The sequence below is a fragment of the Falco biarmicus genome, chromosome 1 (genome assembly GCF_023638135.1).
Source record: "Falco biarmicus isolate bFalBia1 chromosome 1, bFalBia1.pri, whole genome shotgun sequence".
In the NCBI taxonomy this organism is placed as follows: Eukaryota; Metazoa; Chordata; class Aves; order Falconiformes; family Falconidae; genus Falco; species Falco biarmicus.
Window position 1 is genome coordinate 114,972,720 of NC_079288.1, and position 17,703 is coordinate 114,990,422.

The 17,703-nt window shown below is 40.2% G+C and overlaps 1 protein-coding gene across 5 annotated transcripts in view; it reads left to right on the top strand.

Annotated features, from left to right (window-relative positions):
* LOC130141060 (calmegin-like) overlaps positions 1-17,703 on the top strand; it is a 30,535-nt gene that overhangs the window by 11,205 nt on the left and 1,627 nt on the right. For all 5 annotated transcript variants that reach the window (XM_056321734.1, XM_056321727.1, XM_056321719.1 and 2 more), the window contains 10 exons: positions 2,573-2,714; positions 3,539-3,620; positions 6,628-6,820; positions 8,702-8,891; positions 9,511-9,624; positions 10,237-10,393; positions 12,654-12,869; positions 14,413-14,532; positions 14,714-14,849; positions 17,506-17,624. In XM_056321734.1, the coding sequence (XP_056177709.1) occupies positions 2,573-2,714; positions 3,539-3,620; positions 6,628-6,820; positions 8,702-8,891; positions 9,511-9,624; positions 10,237-10,393; positions 12,654-12,869; positions 14,413-14,532; positions 14,714-14,849; positions 17,506-17,624 (1,469 nt within the window). The remainder of the gene's footprint in view (positions 1-2,572; positions 2,715-3,538; positions 3,621-6,627; positions 6,821-8,701; positions 8,892-9,510; positions 9,625-10,236; positions 10,394-12,653; positions 12,870-14,412; positions 14,533-14,713; positions 14,850-17,505; positions 17,625-17,703) is intronic.

Genomic DNA, 17,703 nt, shown 5'->3' on the forward strand with positions numbered 1-17,703 from the left:
AAGTTAAATGGAATGATTTTTTCTTTAAAATACTTTTTCAGATCATCTGTACTTGCATGTAGCGTTCTCCAGTGTTTCTTGAATGGTTTTTTACAGTAGTCTAAAATTTGGGAAGTAATACTGACAAGTTGTTTCGATGGTTTTTATCATTGGGGCTTGCGCTCGACTTAAAAATTCATAGGCTAGAACTGCCTCCTTGAATGTAATTTTAAACTATTTGACAGATACGTCATCTGTGGCAACAATTTTGCAACATGCATCTATCCAATTCAAGAGCAAGTGGGGAGAACAGAAAAAGTTACTGCTGCAAAAGAAAAGTATTTGCTACTGCTCTTATGTGAAATAAAATCAATGTTAATAGAAAGTGGTAAGCAAACATAACTTGTAGGACTTTGGTGTGCAAAATGGTACAGAATAGATGTTTTTAGGTTTAGTCGTTACCAGATATAACTGGTAAAAGAAGCTGCAGAGCAGATACCCATACAGATGAGATGCTTGTAAGAACAGACATCTCATTACTTGGCCTCAGATAGAAATTGTCTCTGATGTTGAAACAGTCATATTTCTAAAAGTCACCCGGACAATTCAACATTAAGTCTGTGGTGAAAAGACCTTTTTGAACTATTTTCCAACTTAGTGGGTTTTGTTCTGGTCTCGTTGTTTTGCCTGGCATTATTGCTTGGCCTTAGTTTCCAGGAAGGAGCACTATTGAAGAGGAGGGGATTTTCCTCTCTTCTGTTGAGCAGACTGGAAGAAACTAGGGATTTGTTGACATACATATCAGCCCTTCCTTAATGACCTTTCACAAATCGCGCTTCAGTTGCATAAAAGTCAATAGCTGTTTCATTTGGATTTAGCAGTTTATGAATCTCTCTAAAACACATGCTGCAGTTACATTTCCTGCCTTTTGTTCACATTGACACAGGCTTCTTACAAGATTACAGGGAGTTGTCAAAGTCTTATTTATTTTGTGCTGTGTTCATTCCTGGAAAAAAAATCAGTGAATCTTGTGCTGCTAATCTCTGAGAAAATATAACTACCCTCTTAGAAATCTTGTTCTTTGGATATTGCCCACATGTGTAATCAACTGTATTTTTCCCAAACTTGGAGAATTTATAATTATCTAATTTTTATTTTTAAAGCTGTATGCTTGCTTGTTTGTCTTTAAGATGAAATCTGCTAATTCTTGGAAAGACTCTGCATGGGGACCTTCATCTCCCATGTGATTAGATTTGACCTGAAAGATTCTAATTCGATGTAAGCAGGAGTGGAGGAACCATGTGGATATCTAGCTTACACAGTGCCTTGTGACTAATGCTTTTTGTGACGATGGTAGGAATAAATCTGAAATCTGGAGAAATATTTTATGTTCCTCTAGGCATTGTGTGATACCACAGTCTAAGTATAGAGATCCACAATATTGAAGTTTTCTTGTAGATTTCTGTAAATATGAAAACAACAAGGAATAACATATACTTTACACGTGTCATCTTTAAAGTACTGAAAGCTGGTGTTACCTTAATAGTCTAGAATGAATACCTTTTTAGTGAAATGGGAGAGTAGGCTTTTCTGTGTAGAGCTATGCATACCTGAAGTGTAAGCATCTCTTTAATTATCCACCAATATTTTAAGACTGGAATAGATTTTTACAATAAAACTTGTTAAATACAAACCAGAGCTTTGAAACAGTCTCTGTATTTGCAGTGCAAGCTTTAGGCTTGAATAAAATGACGTATCTAGAATGTATTGATTCTTTCATATAATATTGCAATTAAACAGAGATCCAGTGGATATTCACATATGCTACAGGTTTGTGCAATAGATTTAAATTTTGTGATATAAAACAATTTTTGTTAAATGTATATGCTTTTCTATTCAGCTTCATTGCTTTATGGTGGATTATGGTAAAGATGCGGTTCTTTCCTACTTTGGTGTCCATGACTGGCTTTTTATTTTATTTGGAAAATTCTGTTTATCAAAATCTCAGTTTTATTTGTTAATTTTCTTTCTTTTGGCTGTAATCAGTTGTGAAACAGGGATTTTTACTGCTGTAGAAACAGCTGCTTGGGGAAAGAAGAAAGAAGCAGCTTTTCACTTGTTACAACTGTTTGCAGTCTTTTTCCCTAAGCTTTCTTTTCTCGTTGTTGTCTAAGCCAGAACATTGGGTTAGATGGGTCTTTGGCATCACACAAATTTTATTTTATCACCTAACTGTGGAGCTGGAATTCTGGTTCCAATTCTTGAAAAGTACGGGCTAGAACACTCTATCCCTGATTTGATAGAAAGATAAAAGCAGCAAATTTGTGTACAATGAATGTGGGGTTTTTTGAGTGCTGTAGAGCTCTTAATTTGGGGAAGTGTAAGCTGGACTTGAGCAATGTTTTGTAGCCACAGTAGAATTGCCAACAATTAATTGGATGATTAGTGTTTAACTTCTTTGTCATCAGATACCAAGATTTTTTCCATGCTTTGGCAACTAGTCTTTATTTGCTGCTAACTCTTTGCTTTCAACAAGACTGATTTCTTTACTTCAGCCTACATTTTTTTGAAAGACTGTGTATGTCTGTTTTAGGAAGATGGGAAGTAGAAGAGCTGAAAGAAAACGCAATGCCTGGAGACAGAGGATTAGTGTTAAAATCGGTGGCAAAGCACCATGCAATATCAGCTAAGTTAACAAAAGCATTTATTTTCAATAATAAGCCTTTGATTGTTCAGTAAGTAATCCCTCATATTTTTTTTACATAATATTTACTATTATTGGAGTCTTTAAGTCAAAGTAATGTGAACCCCTGTAGAAAATACTGGCTTCCGTATAGCATTGACCTATCATATCCACAGCCGTCAGAACTATATGTATTAATGATTGAATAATCAAGTAAGATTGTAGTATATGTGTTAAGAAGTGATATTTAAACTCTTGTAAAATACTTTTGGACAGAAATCTAATGTTTTATGAGATAGCTGAAAAAGCTAATTAATTTTCAGTCTTTGCTCTAAAAGATCTAAATCGTGTAGTCTTAATACAGTGTTTTTCCATTTACAGAATACTTCTGTGTAGGTTGTAAAAGCAAATTGAATCTTGAATGTGTTATAGCAATATTAATGATGATGAGCACCGTGGCCATATGACTCATTTTTTCGGATACTTGGACTTGCTTTGTTGTACTTAACAGATATGCAGATAACTCCTTGGGCTAAAGTTAGTGTGCCATACAGGCAGTTTCAAAGATGGCACAAACTTTTTAGAACTCTCTCCGGTTTCAATTTCACTTTGATGTTTGCATGTTGTTGATACCACCTTGAAATTTTTCTTACTGTTGATACCAATTGTTAGTTAGCAATTGTTACTGTGGTGTTTTTTGACTGGCATCGCGGCTGGCATAGCTTGTGTGGCATTTAAAAACTTTTGGTCCTGTAGAAGTGTTTTGGCAGTAGTGACTAATGCACGGTCTTAATGTATTCATAATTAGAACTGCAGATTAGAAGTTAATTTGTATTTGATACTTGGAATGGCTTTTTTAACTTGCTCTTTGCCCAGATATGAAGTGAATTTTCAAGAAGGCATTGACTGTGGTGGTGCATATATTAAACTTCTCTCCAGTAGTGATGACTTGAATCTGGTATGTCCTCTTACTTAACATTTTCTATCAGTTGTTCATTTGAGGAATGCATAATTGTTCTTGTGAAATGTCAATAAGAAACTAGTTCCTAATGCATCCTAAATTCTTAAAGGCTTACTAAATGTTTAAGCAGAAGATTGGGCAAGATAATATACATATAATTTATTATATATACACAAAACCTTTGAAGTTGTGCATTTTTTTACTGGTGGAATATTTGATAATGCTATTCTTGTTATAATTTCCATTTATTTTAATGAAACTTATAGGTAGTCTAAAACTTCAAGTAAGCTATGTAGATAGTTTGCTGTGGTTAACATACTCTTGGTTTTGCACGAGTGATGTCTTATGTCCAGGACAAAAGACTTTTGCATCTGTTTAGTCTGTCTTTCTGCAATAATAGAAGCCATAGAATCTCAACTCATAACTTGTGAAGCAATTGTTTTTACTACATGGCATGCAATGTGACATCTTAGAAAGGGCCACAACTTGGGTTTAGAAACTGAAAGTGATGGAGAATCTCTGTTCTCAGGAAAAGGTCTGAATGATCAGATGTGGAAAAATTAGTAAGTGCCTTGGTATGCTGGACCATTTTGTAGATTGTTTCTCGGTATATTGATGTGAACTTGCCTGCCTTTTCCAAACTTGTCTGCAAAACTCTTTATTACCATGCCAGTGCAATCAAGTATTTCTTACTTAAAATGCCTGTTCTAGTCAAGTTTTGGTTGTAGCATAAGCAGACTGGTAGTTTCTGCTTTCAGTATTTCTGACGCTACACTGAGGTGTAGATGTAAGCTTTCTAGCCTGTAATAAAGGATATTTTAGCAAATTTTTTTTTTAATGTTCAGAACTGGCAGTGAATTGTTGCGTAGGAGCTTGGGCAATGCAGATTTTGTGTTGACAGAGTAAGGGTGGCTGATGCATACAGTGGTAGCTGCAGCTGATTTGATGGGAGCTGGTGCTTTTGGTATATAGCAACAGTTACAGAACAGGGTCGTGCTTTGGACAGACTTGGAATAACCAGTGTGGTTTCAAAATGTTATGTTACATCATGAGCTAGTGGACTTGTGCTGAGTCAGCAGTACAAACACGAAATAAGGGTACTTCCAATCCTGAAGCAGGCTGCTGTAGCTACTTGAAAGCTGACTACCCTAACTGCTACAGGGTTGTGGCTAATTGGTGTTCTTGAACCAACATGCAGTAGTGTAGTAACAGAAGTTTGCAGGGCAATCAGAGTAATAATTTGTATAGGCTATAGAGGTTGTTGTGTTTGAGATGCATCAGATTTCATTTGCTCACCAAGATTTGGTAAGCTAGAAAGGCAAGCTCATGGGAAAAATAATAAGGAATAGTCTGGAAAAAAAAAACCCCTATTAACAGGAGCGCAGGTGGAATTCATAATTTTCTCTCTGGGTAAGATTCTTCACCTGTGCTTTTATCCCTGAGATGTCTGTGCTACTGCTGCTGCCTTGACCCGTGAGGCCATACCCTTGACTTTCAAGTACTGAGGAGAACAGCAGTGAAGTGTGATGCCCTGTGTATGTGCAAAATGAAGAGCAGATTGCTAAGGATAGGCTCAAGACACTGCTTGACCTGACTTACAAGTCATCAGTCAGGAAGAGCTACTTAACAGTGGGACTCTTCATGACATATAATGTACCTCTGCAAGAGTTTAGGAGGTGGTGACATACATAAGAAGTTACCTGCAAGCATTTCTAAGAAGTGATAAAAGCTTTAATGCAGCTTCCTAATGCTCTTCCATTTTCCTAAAATTCATATGGCAGTATGTGTTTTGTGCGTAAATAACTTGAGTACTAATAGATAAGAAAAAAACCCAGGCTGTAGGAGAACAAGTAGAGGCATGGCATCTGCCATAACAGAAAGGTGTGTAAATGGTAGTAAAACTGAAAAGTTCTACGTTTTAAAAGGTGTGAGACAAAGGGATTCAGCTCAGTTACACATGAAACTGTAATTCTCCAGCATCTGTCGTCTTACTAGAAGGTAAACCAGAAGACAGCAAATGCAAAGTTTGCCTGTTTATGGCCTGGCTCACAATTCATCCGGTACTCTTTTTGGAATTTCACTGGCTGTGTGTTGAGGTAATTTAAGAGTCAGTGTTCTCTCTTTCTTATTTTGTGGGGGTTTTAACTTTAAAATTGGACATGTCTTCAACGCTGTATATATGCTTATTGCTACTAGAATAGTCACTTAATTGTTGTTAATTCTTATCAGTAACATTTTCCTAAGACTGCAGAATGTTGTAAGAAGGACCAAGCTTAAATACATGCACTCTCTAGTGTGTGAACTGAAAATATTTTGCTTTGCATTCAAAACATTTTTAAAAATACAGACTCATTTCAAACAATACATTTGCGTCAGAATATATCTTCAAGGAGAAAACTTCCGGAAATCATGCGGTCCTCTTCCTTCAAGCAATTGTTTAAGAATATAAGGCATTACTGTGTATTCCAAATAGAAAAATCATATAAATAGTTGAAAAATACTGACATGTCTGAACAGCGTCATGCAACATACTCTGAAGGAGAGAATAACTATACCTGATATTTCCAGTGTTGGTGGTTGTTGTCATTTAATGTGGAGCAAGGGAACTGATAAAATACAGGATAAGAATATCCTGGGTTTTATCTTTATGGAAGAATAAGTGTTACAAAGAAAGTACCTACTTCCTTTCCATCTTTTAGTATACTGTTTGTAGAAGGATATAAATATGGGGTGTTTTGATTTGTAACAGGCATTTCTATGTAAGGGTAAGCTCTAAATAAATATATTCGTCCTCCTTGAGGAGGCTTAAGTGATCCCTATGGTTAGGCTGTTCCCTGAGAACAGGGAGCACCCGAAACTCATGAGGACTGTTCAGTTCTTCTCATGACATATCATACCAGTTTTCAGGAGACTATGCTGTATGCCACAGCATCAAGGAAAAGTACCCAAAATCACTTGATAAACTGTACAGTATAACACATGTTTAGCTTTCTTGCTTCTACAGGAATACTTTTTTGACAAAACACCTTATACTATTATGTTTGGACCAGATAAATGTGGAGAAGATTACAAACTACACTTTATCTTCAGACATAAGAATCCTAAAACTGGAGAATATGATGAAAAACATGCAAAACGTCCAGATGTAGATCTAAAAAAATTCTATTTGGACAAGAAGACACATCTATATACTCTAGGTACTGTTTAATTCTTGAAAGTTTAAATTGGAAAGATTAAAAATGTATTTCTGTCTGCTGAAGCTTCGTATTTGTTTGCTTTTTTGTTTGTTTGCTCATTCTGAGGGGTGGCTGCTTAATGGTTTGTGCTTAAATGATGTAATGACTGGGCTTAACTGCAGGACATAAAAGTGGCTTTCAAATGCTGCTGTTTGATATTCGATTACAGGAAAAAACATACCAGCCCTAGCCAGCCTTTAGTGTGAAGAATTGCTTAGTACTCCAGGTACTTATCATGATAACAATATTTTTGTTAAGAAAAATATTAAAAGACACATACAACTGTTGAATACTCTGGGAAGACATTAAGAATTCACAGGAATTCAGTTAAATCTGCAGCACGCCACCCGCCACTCTCCTCCATGTGTTAAGATTTTTTTCGCTAACACCTGCATCTGCAGCAGTGTGCATGAACAGATATGTTAATCACATTCTCTGAAGGTGAATAAATGAATATGGACGGGGTTTAATTCATGGGACATCTCTTTCTGTACCAATGAACAGTACAGCAGAGATAAAAGTTGAATTTCTTGGTTCTTCCCCCCCCCCCCCCCCCTTTCTAATTTCTGTGGAAGAATAAACAGTCAGAGAAAGGCTCATCTGTGGCATGCTGCAAATACAGCAAAATTGACTGTACTTTTGAACTTCCATTGCATAATAATGGAAGGCATATTCAACTGTTGTGCCATGGGAAAACACTGTTTTTTAAAATAGATTACTGTAGTGTGCCATGGCAGACTTTCACTTTTAGATAGTATGAATAAGTGAAAGTAAACACTGTCCTTGTGGTAAGGGAATGCATGTGTTCTTGTGTTTGGGCTGTTCTTAAGAAATTATGATTAAAATTACTTAAACTTGGATTGCATTTATTCTAATTGTTCAAATAGACTCCATAGAGCTGTGTGATTCTAATGCGACTGATAACAGAAGTTTAAAAATAAATTCTTTGTATTGTATCTAAAGTTATAGGGGTGTTTAATTTTTGCACTTATGTATATTTTAATACTGTTAAACTTCTAGGCTGCAAGAGCTAAATTACGTATTACCAGACTGTCGTTGTAACGCTGTTACTCTGGTTTTCATGATCCATCTTTAGAAAACCATTTGTAAAAGTGGAACAGTATTTATTTTGAATTAATAACTGTTGTTGTGTTGAATGGACATTTGAATATACTTGTTAAGCACTTACAAATATGCTTACGGGCTATGAGAAATGGATCTGGATACAATGTCTGTTACTGAGTGACGCTGCCTAGTTCTGTGACCCTGGCTTCTCAGTTATTCACACTTGCTAAAATACTTAAACATTTGAAGAGGATTTTCTGTATTTGCAGTCTGGCATTTGAGGGAAATAGCTATCAGAGATTTGAATCGGAGAGAAATTACTTCTTTGATGATCCTTCAGCTGTGTTGCTGACACAGTTCTTGTATTTCTATGCTTTCAAGTGTGAAATTGTAATTTGGTAGCAGAGATGCCTTTTGGGGCAGAGGTTTGTCTTTGTCTCTATTTTTAAATAAATAAATGAAGCAGAATTTTGGCTAAGTGGTAGGTTTTTGAAAAATCTCTTAGAATGTGCTTGGATGTGATCCAGCAATTGAATTTGTTAGAGGCTTCATTTTGGGGGGCCTGACGCTGGTCATACGTTGTGCAATTGTAGCCACTTTAATGTTTTGTGTCCAGATCCAGTACCTGAGTGGGGAGTCTGTCTCTTGCTCTGCTATAGCGAGGATCCTGTTTGCCATTAATTGTCTGAGTCTGTGTTTATTATATAGGTTTTGGTTAAAGATATTTGTAAAGTGAATGCTTCCCTTATTCCTTTAATACGAATTTCTTCAATGTAGTGCTAAAGCCAGATGACACATTTGAAATGTTAATTGACCAATCGGTTGTTAGTAAAGGAAGTCTTCTTGAGGATATGGTTCCTCCAGTAAACCCTCCCAAAGAAATAGAGGATCCTAGTGATAAGAAGCCTGATGATTGGGATGAGAGACCAAAAATACCTGATCCAAATGCTGTCAAACCAGATGATTGGTGAGGAGAACATTTTTATCTGTACACTACTTCTCATACGCAGGTTGTTAATTTGAAGGATTTGACTGATTTTATTTTGGTTTTTTGCTAATGACAATGGGATTGTGTTTCACTACTAAAAGCACTAAAGTTGAAGACATAATTGTTGTGGGTACAAGGATCTGGTCATCTTCTAAGGAGAGAAATAAAAATTGTGCTTTTTGCTGATTTTGTACCTTCCATGATAGCAGTTAATAGCTAAGATTACTGTACCTGAAAGATTAGGAAGAGGGGTGGTTTTTTTCACTGAATAGTCTTAATTTACCTTCAGTGATTTCTGCTTCCTCAACTGTGGTTCATGTGGTAATGTGGGAAGAGGAGGGAAAAACTTAATAGAAAGACCTGACTGACACCTTCTATTCTGATTGATGGTAGCAATTTCTGGGCTACGTAGTACTTTGAAATAATGTAAATACAACTCAGATATTTAGAAACAGTTAATTGGATGTTTAATTTGGTGTGTCTAATTCTGTGGTGCCTATGAAAATCATCCCTTTCATGCCAGTTTCAGAGTCCTTTGAATGGAGTGTTGGTTCAAAGTCAGGCTGCTGTATTTCCTAACATAAGTCTGTAATTGAAGGGATGAAGATGAGCCTTCCAAAGTAGAAGACCGTGATGCTGTTAAGCCCGAGGGGTGGCTTGATGATGAACCACAGTATGTTCCAGACCCTAATGCAAAAAAACCCAAGGACTGGTAAGAACCTGGTTCAGTAAGTGCAGGTGGCTAATGCATCTTACAGGTAAGCCCACCTATTCTCTGTGGCAAACTAGGAGTTGTGGATCAGAATTCAATCCAAATCTTACAGTCTTTTGAGGCAGTAAGTTGGAATGTATAAGGTATGGCCAAATATTTGTTGGTTTGGGACTGCTTTTAGAAAAACATGAACGTGTCCGTTGCCTTTTGTTCTCTGAAGATATATAAACAAAAACAGAATATGAAGAGTGCCTTTGAGAGAATTTGCTACAGTGTTAAACCATGAAAGAGTTTTACATGATAATTTCAAGTTACCAATTTATAGTCTCAAGGGTATTGCTAAGCTTCTTACAGAGAAGTGTTTCAAGTGGCAGTTAGGAACTTACGACCTTTTAAAAAAAAAACCCAACAAACCCAAAACAAAATGGTGTAGTACTCCTTAAAAAAAAAAAAAAGGGGGTTTATACTGTTGGGTAAAGTTCTGTGAGCTGGTCAGAATTCTGCGGTTGTTATAGCAAAATGTGTGTGGACCCTAACTTCAGACTGAGTGTTAGGGCTCAGGCTAGTCCAGTCTCAAATAGGTTGTTGGCAATTTATTTTTTTTTCCTGTAGGGATGAAGAAATGGATGGGGAGTGGGAAGCTCCTCGGATCCCTAATCCAAAGTGTGAGACTGCACCTGGTTGTGGACACTGGGTGCGTCCTATGAAGAACAACCCAAACTATAAAGGAAAATGGAAAGCACCTCTGATCGATAATCCTAATTATCAGGTAATAGCAATACTGTAGGTTGTTAAAAGGTAGAGATTTCAACAGAGCGAGTGAGTCAAGTATATTTATATTTAAATATATACTGTGAAAGAGCCTAGCTAAATATACTTTATTTATATTTAAAATGAGTTTGAATACACTCACTGAACGTTTTGAGCTTTTTTGTATTGAATGCACCTTTTTTTCTTCACGTATACTAGAAAATAGAAATGCTCTCTATAGTAAAACACTTTCTCTGTTGGAAGTTGCTTTTGCAATGATTTGCACTGGTACCGCTTATTCAATGTGCTCTGTAGAATTGTATTCTGAATTATGTTATCGTTTAATGAAATACTTTTCTCTTTTGTTGGGGTTTTAAGTATGGGTCTGTTAAAAGAATGAAACCTTTCAGTAAGCAGATTGATGTACTAGGTCAAGTTTTAGAGGAAGCATCAATTTTGGATAACTAAATTCCCCTCCTCCCCTCCAGATATAAGAGGTAGTCAGTTGGATATTAAAGGTAGTTACATTGTATTAGTTACGGCTGGGGATTGTGTTGAGCCCAAGGTCCTATAAGCACATTTGTAAACAAAATTTGGCTCTGATTTGCACAGGCGTTACAAGGCTGAATTTTCCTACCCTAAGATTTTCACTAACCTGTCTGGTTACAGTCGCTGTCAGTTTATATACTTGAAGGGACCGTGTGGATCATGGCAGGTATTTCCCCTGCAGTCTTAGGCCAGTAGGCAATAGATGCTTACCTCGGAAGATTTCATCACTGGCCACAAAATATTGTACATTTACGAAAATGTATATGCTGTATTCACAGAATCAGAGAACAATCGGGGTTGGGTGGCACCTCTGGAGACCTCCCAGCCCAACCCCTGCCAAAGCAGGGTCACCCAGAGCGGGCTGCACGGGATCACGTCCAGGCGGGTTCTGAGTGTCTCCAGAGAAGGAGACCCCCCGGCCCCTCTGGGCAGCCTGCCCCAGTGCTCTGCCACCCGCACGGTGAAGAAGTTCTTCCTCACGTTCAGAGGGAGCTGCCTGTGCCTCAGCGTGTGCCCGTTGCCCCTCGCCCTGTCGCTGGGCACCGCTGAAAGAGCCTGGCCCCGTCCTCCTGCCGCTGGCCCTGAAGATGTCTGCAGCCATCGATCAGAGCCCTCTCAGCCCTCCCTTCCCCAGGCTGAGCAGCCGCGGGTGTCCCAGCCTGCCCTCCCCCGGGAGGTGCCCAGGCCCCTCACCCCCTGCGCAGCCCCCGCCGGGCCCTCCCCAGCAGCTCCCTGTCTCTGGAACTGGGGAGCCCAGCGCTGGGCACAGCACTCCCGGGGCGGCCTCCCCAGGGCCGAGCCGAGGGGCAGGATCCCCTCCCTGCGCCTGCTGGCCACGCTCCTCCTCACGCCCCCCAGGGCGCCACCGGCCTCCTGGGCCACCGGGGCTGGCTGCCGGCCCAGGGGCAGCTGCTGTGCCCCGGCACTGCCCGGCCCTTCCCCGCAGAGCTGCCTCCCCGCAGGCAGCCCCCAGCCCCTGCTGGTGCGTGGGGCTGTGCCCCCCCAGGGCAGGGCCTGGCACCGGCCTCTGCTGGGCTCCATCAGGTCCCTCCTGCCCAGCTCTCCAGCCTGCCCAGCTCTCGCTGGATGGCAGCGCAGCCTCTGGGGCATCAGCCGCTCCTCCCGCCTTTGTACCAGCCACCAGCCTGCTGAGGGGACGCTCTGTGCCTTCGCCCGGGTCACCGGTGAATCAGCTGAACGGGACTGGGCCCGGCGCTGAGCCCTGGGCAGCACCGCTGGCCACAGGCCTCCAGCTGGGCTCTGCGCTGCTGGTCGCAGCCCTCTCAGCTCCGCCGTTCAGCCAGTTCTCAGTCCGCTCACACTGATGAACAAAAGCCAAAACTCTGTATTACGTAGGGAGAGACTATGGGAAGAAGTAACACCAATGTCTTACTTCCCTGCAGTATTTCCTAGGCTTACTCTAGGAAGCTTACAAAGTCTGTGCTTGGAACCACCAGTACCAGGAGGACAAGAGGTACTTTGTACAGTCAAGTTACTACTGTAACCCTGTGTGGGCAAAACCCCCTAATTTTAAGAGGTCTGCTCTAAGCCAGAAAATTGACACCCATCTGCCGGTCTCTGGTTTTTATGGAGGTTAAACCCTACTGCTTGTCTTTTTAAATTATGCATTTAAAATAACCAGGAAGTTCTAATTATTTTAAAATTTGTTTCAGTTGGTTTGTTTTTGAGTTGGGGATAGGTAACGCGATTACATCCTTTTTCCTTAAAAGGGGATCTGGAGCCCTCGAAAAATACAGAACCCAGACTATTTTGAAGATCTTCACCCATTCAAGATGACCACTGTCAGTGCTATTGGTTTAGAACTCTGGTCTATGACACCCGATATCTACTTTGATAACTTCATTATATGTTCAGAAAAAGAAGTAGCAGACCGTTGGGCAGCAGATGGCTGGGGCTTGAAGAAATTCGTAGCAAGTGCTAATGAGGTATAAACTTCACTACGTTCTCGATAGCTGAAAGCAGCGAGTAAGACGTGCAACGGTTGGAAGAGTTTTCTGTCAATTAATGCTGACAATATTAATTTGTCTTCAGTTAATAATCTTGCTGAGTAACTATGATAGGGTTTTTCCTGTAGTTTGGCATTTAGCCCTTCCTAGATCAATATGCTCTTTGAATTAAAAGGTTGTAACACCTTCCTTAAACACCTAGCAAGAAATGGGCCGCGTTACAGTTAATGGGATTTCTGCTTTTCATGGTGATGCTAGAAATTCAGTTCCTGTCAGCAAATGGAAGCTGAGTTACTTACACTCAAAGACCTCTTTTTTTCTCCCCCCCCCTCCCCTTGTGGCTAACTCCATTATAGATGTTCTTTAGATATTCCTCATGGGAGACAAACGGATATATAGTCATATGTTTTTTTTGTTTAGTAATTTTATGCCTCTGGCTGCTCTAGACGTACATTATGCAGCTCTGAAAATAGTGCACGTATGTTTACGGAGTTGCATCTGTTCTTCTGTTTCTACGTCTGCATCCACATTTTGTTTGTATACTGCACTTGGCCAGCTGCCACAGTTTTTTCTAGATCTCTGTCCTGTGCTGTAGGATGAACTTGTCCTGACGTGTGGGACCCTGAGCCCCTCTAGTGGCTGCCTTTACTGACTACAGTTTCTTTCTATCAGGCCTGTGTTTTCCTTGAGTGGCAAGAGCAGTTGTGGGAAAGAAGCGATGGGTTGGTGGCAAATGTGGCCAATTCCTGACAGCTGCTGTTTGTCACAGGATGAGCAAGTAGCAACAGCAAATCGGCCCATGCAGTGAGGAAATCCACCTCTTCCCGGTGTCTTTCCCTTTTCTGAAATCTTTTGGGTTTATGTCTGGACTTGCATCTGTCCCTGCATGCACAATAGCAAAAAAACATTCCCTTGAGACTCCTCCCTCCCCTGTGCCTCTCAAATGTCCTACCTTAGCTGCTGATGTACCCTTTTCAGAGGTCTTACTGGACCAGGCACTTGCCTTCCTACCTCTACCGTGTAAGTCAGAACTGGGCTGGGAGGACAGTTTACGCCCTGAATAATCGGCTCTCAGGGGAGAGACTATGGTAGTACAGACGCAGCAAGACATTGCTCTTCAGGAGGCCGGCTGATGCTCTGAGGTTCTTGATGCTTCGGGATCTTTCAGCTGACTTAGTACAGCATGGGGAAAAAATAGCACAGCTGGGAAGGGTGTAAAGTGGGAGGTTGCCAAGACTCCAAATGCCACTTTACAAAACTGAGTAGTGGCCGGTCTGGTATGTTTGGAGTACCAGGTTTGTTCCTTCTTACCCAGCACCTGCTGTTTATTTGCAGTGTGTTAAGCTGTTCCTTTACGACTACTGAAATCGATATTGTTTTAGTCATTAAAAAGTGAAGGTAAAGAAGGGTTTACTTTGGGCAAGGTAAAGCTTAAAATATATACAGTAGACTTTTTAAACCTATTAAAATGTTGAAAAGGACGTAAATGCAAAATTTTTTTTATTACTGTTTTTTAATACAGCCTGGTATGTTTAGTCAACTGGTGACTGCTGCGGAAGACCACCCATGGCTCTGGGTTCTTTACATCTTGACATTGGGTCTCCCCGTTGGCCTAGGTGTGTTGTTTTGCTGGCCAGCAAAGGTTAGAGAAATTTACTGTATTTTTATTTGGCTTTATTCTTAATATTTTATTTGACAACTCTGAGCATCTGTGCAATAAGATGCACTTTTAATGTGCTGTTGATACTATTTAGCTTACAGTGGCTGTTATGTGTAATTCTTAATTTCAGCTTAAATGTAAATTGATTCTTAATCTGTTGTAGAAAACAGATGAAGATATTGACTTAAAACCCCCTGATATATCTAAGCCAATTACAAAGGGAGAACCAAAACAAGAGAGAGAGGAGTTAGAAGATGATGAAATGGAAGAAAAAGAAAACGAAGAAATTGCTGAAGATGGTAAGATGAGCAAGCCAGCTTGCAGCCTGATTAAATATAAAAACATGAATAGGACTAGTTCACAGCTTACATTGCCAATAATTACAACCAGTTGTTTTAGAAGGTGTGAAACCAGCCTTGCTCCGGGTCTCCTTTTTCTCTTTGGCAACCTCCAGCGAGTGGTGGTCCGTGGCTAATAGCTCTTTGATAAATACAAGCGGGAAGTATGGCTCTCCTTAGTGCTTTTTCACTTTCAGTCAGTTAACGTGCCTCCAACAGTCATGTTTGTAGACAGTGATGCATATTTTCTCCCTTCTAAATATTTCATGTATCGACCACATTTGAATGGTTCAGATTTGGGTACATGAAGTGTTTAAAGTCACATTGTTGTTTTTAAAACGTGTCTGGAATAGCTTTAAGCCTTAAATGTAAAGGTTTCGGCTGATGCATCTGTGTCAGGGTTTCTACCTGGAACTATTCTGTTGGTCACTGATTTTAGTAACTCTTCATAAAGCCTGAAAACGTAGTAGAATTGCAATACTGAAGTCCGCTGCTTCCTTTGTGTTGCCTTCTAGCAACGCACTGCATACCTGCCGAGGTCTGTCCTGCTGCCCCAAGGGAGAAATTAATGATTCAGTAGTTGAGCTCTGCTTTGGCATCCAAGGAGAAAATAATGTTCTGTTACTGTGCCAAAGATTACTGGTACTATTCAACTATGGCTTTGAGGTTCTCGTAGCTTTTCCCAGAGTCTATAGGAATGGATAAAAAGCAAATCACCTAACCTACAGTACAAGATCTTGACTTCCACAAGAAAATCCTTAGCCTCAGACCTCTGCAAGATTCTGCCCCTTTACTTTTCCTCGGTAGGAACAAAGAAAGTGTCAAGTGACTAGCATGGAAAGCTAGAAACCTAGCAGATGTTCATTTTTTTGTTTGTTTTTTCTTTCTCAGTACTGACATCACTTTGTGTTACTGACTGAAACTTTGTGGGTTTCATCTGTCTCTGCACTGTGTTCCATGAGTGCTGACGGCTTCTGCCTGTATGACTTCAAAGTTTGCTCGGCATCCCCTCAGATATTCCCACGCCACTACTTAGAGAATGGAGTACATTGTTGGCGCAATGCTTGCCGCATCACGCTTGGTCCATCTGCCTTACCTAGGCCTTTAATTATTGTAGTTATGCTACGTGTATTTTTTACATTAGCATAAATTGTAGGTACAGCACTTCAGCATTGTAACTTCCTGCATTTTATATCTGTCTCTTATATGTGACTACTGTTTGAATTTATATGGTTACTTTTGTTTCAGTTTTACTGAGCTGAAGCAGTAAGAATTGGAGGTGTCGGTGGTGTTGGCTTTCTGATTTTGTTTTTTTAACGCTGAAGGTGGTGCTTATGGGACGCAGGCATGACCTGACAAGGACAGAATTGAGCACTGCTTCATTACTGTTTGTAACTGAGCCACTGGCAGACCGTTAGTTGTAAATTGCCATCTTACGTCCTTTCTGTCAGGTGCGGGTATGATTTCTTGTTTGCTCTTGATAGAAAGTATTGCAAAGGGTACTCAATTTCTAGAAATTTTCACTTTAAGACCTCAGTTTGAAGTAGAGACTTGCCAAATCTCAGTAACTTCTCTTTGAATCATGCTGTGGTTGCTGAGGTTTAGCTTTTATAACGAGCACAGATACCTAAAATGCAGGCGTGGGAGTGCTTGCTTGTAAGTACTGAAGCCCAAAAACTAGAAATCAAAACAGTTGGGTGCCTGGCCTCCTTCATAAAACACGCAGAATCTATAGAGTTGGTTACCCTAGAAGGGCAACCTATGTGCTGATCAGAGAGCAGCCTAGAATTCGCGATACTTTGGGCACGCATTATTCTAGTGCAGTGACGTGGCCCCAGTAAGAAAGCAGAAACCCCCTCTGTTGCTTAGCCTATGGTTTGTCCAGGGAATTCTGGAGAGTAAAAAGACAGGGTTTTTACAGCTCCCCTCCTTCTTCTCCAGTCCCTGTCAGTTCAAAGGTCTAACTGACTTCAGGTCTCATAGAAAGCTTACCGATTTGTGGGTAGTGGGCATATTTCAGGTGAGCTGAGGGAAGTACAGTGCTTTTCTGACTGGTTTCTGTATTGCAGTAATGCCTAAGAAGGGGGTAAGCACAGAGCTGCTTGTCCCGCAACCAAAACAGCGTGCCAAAAGAATTCCCTGCTGCAAAGGGGATTACCTTAGGATGTAGGTGTCCCCCACGGTGGATGACTGGTGACTGCAGTATTGTACTTTGCCAAGTCAGAATTTAGGCAAAGATCTGTGATGCCCGAGTTGTCCTGTTTTGGACTCCAGTCTCAAACTGTGTAATAGAATACTTGGACTTCAGCACTTCCCTAAAGGAAACCAACTTAAGGTTTTCATTTTAGTCAGTCACTTACAAGTCTGAAGAGAGCATATGCTGTTGCGAAAAGAGGCTAGTTGGAAGCTGTTAAAATTCGTTATTAGATCCGACGGTGATCGATTTCTACTAATTCATGAGAATTCTACTCTGGATCACAGAGATGTTTTTATGGGTTATTGCAAACAAGCGGTTCCTTCTGAGACCGAAATGGGCTTCTTTTCCTTACTAGTGTGCCTGGATGTAGTGCATTTTTAATGCAGTTATGTTTACAAAGTAAAATTAATTTCTTCGCAGAAGAGGAGGGTGAAGGTGGTAAAGATATTGATGATGATGAACAGCAAGAAGAAAACGAAGTTGCAGATGGAAGTCAAGAAGAAGGTGATAAGTCAAATAAATCTGGCTCAGAAGATCAGGTAAGCTCACGTTTTGTCTGCCAGTTTTGTCTTTGCCCTTCTCCAACATCGCACCTCTAAGCCTGGTTACCTACAGGAA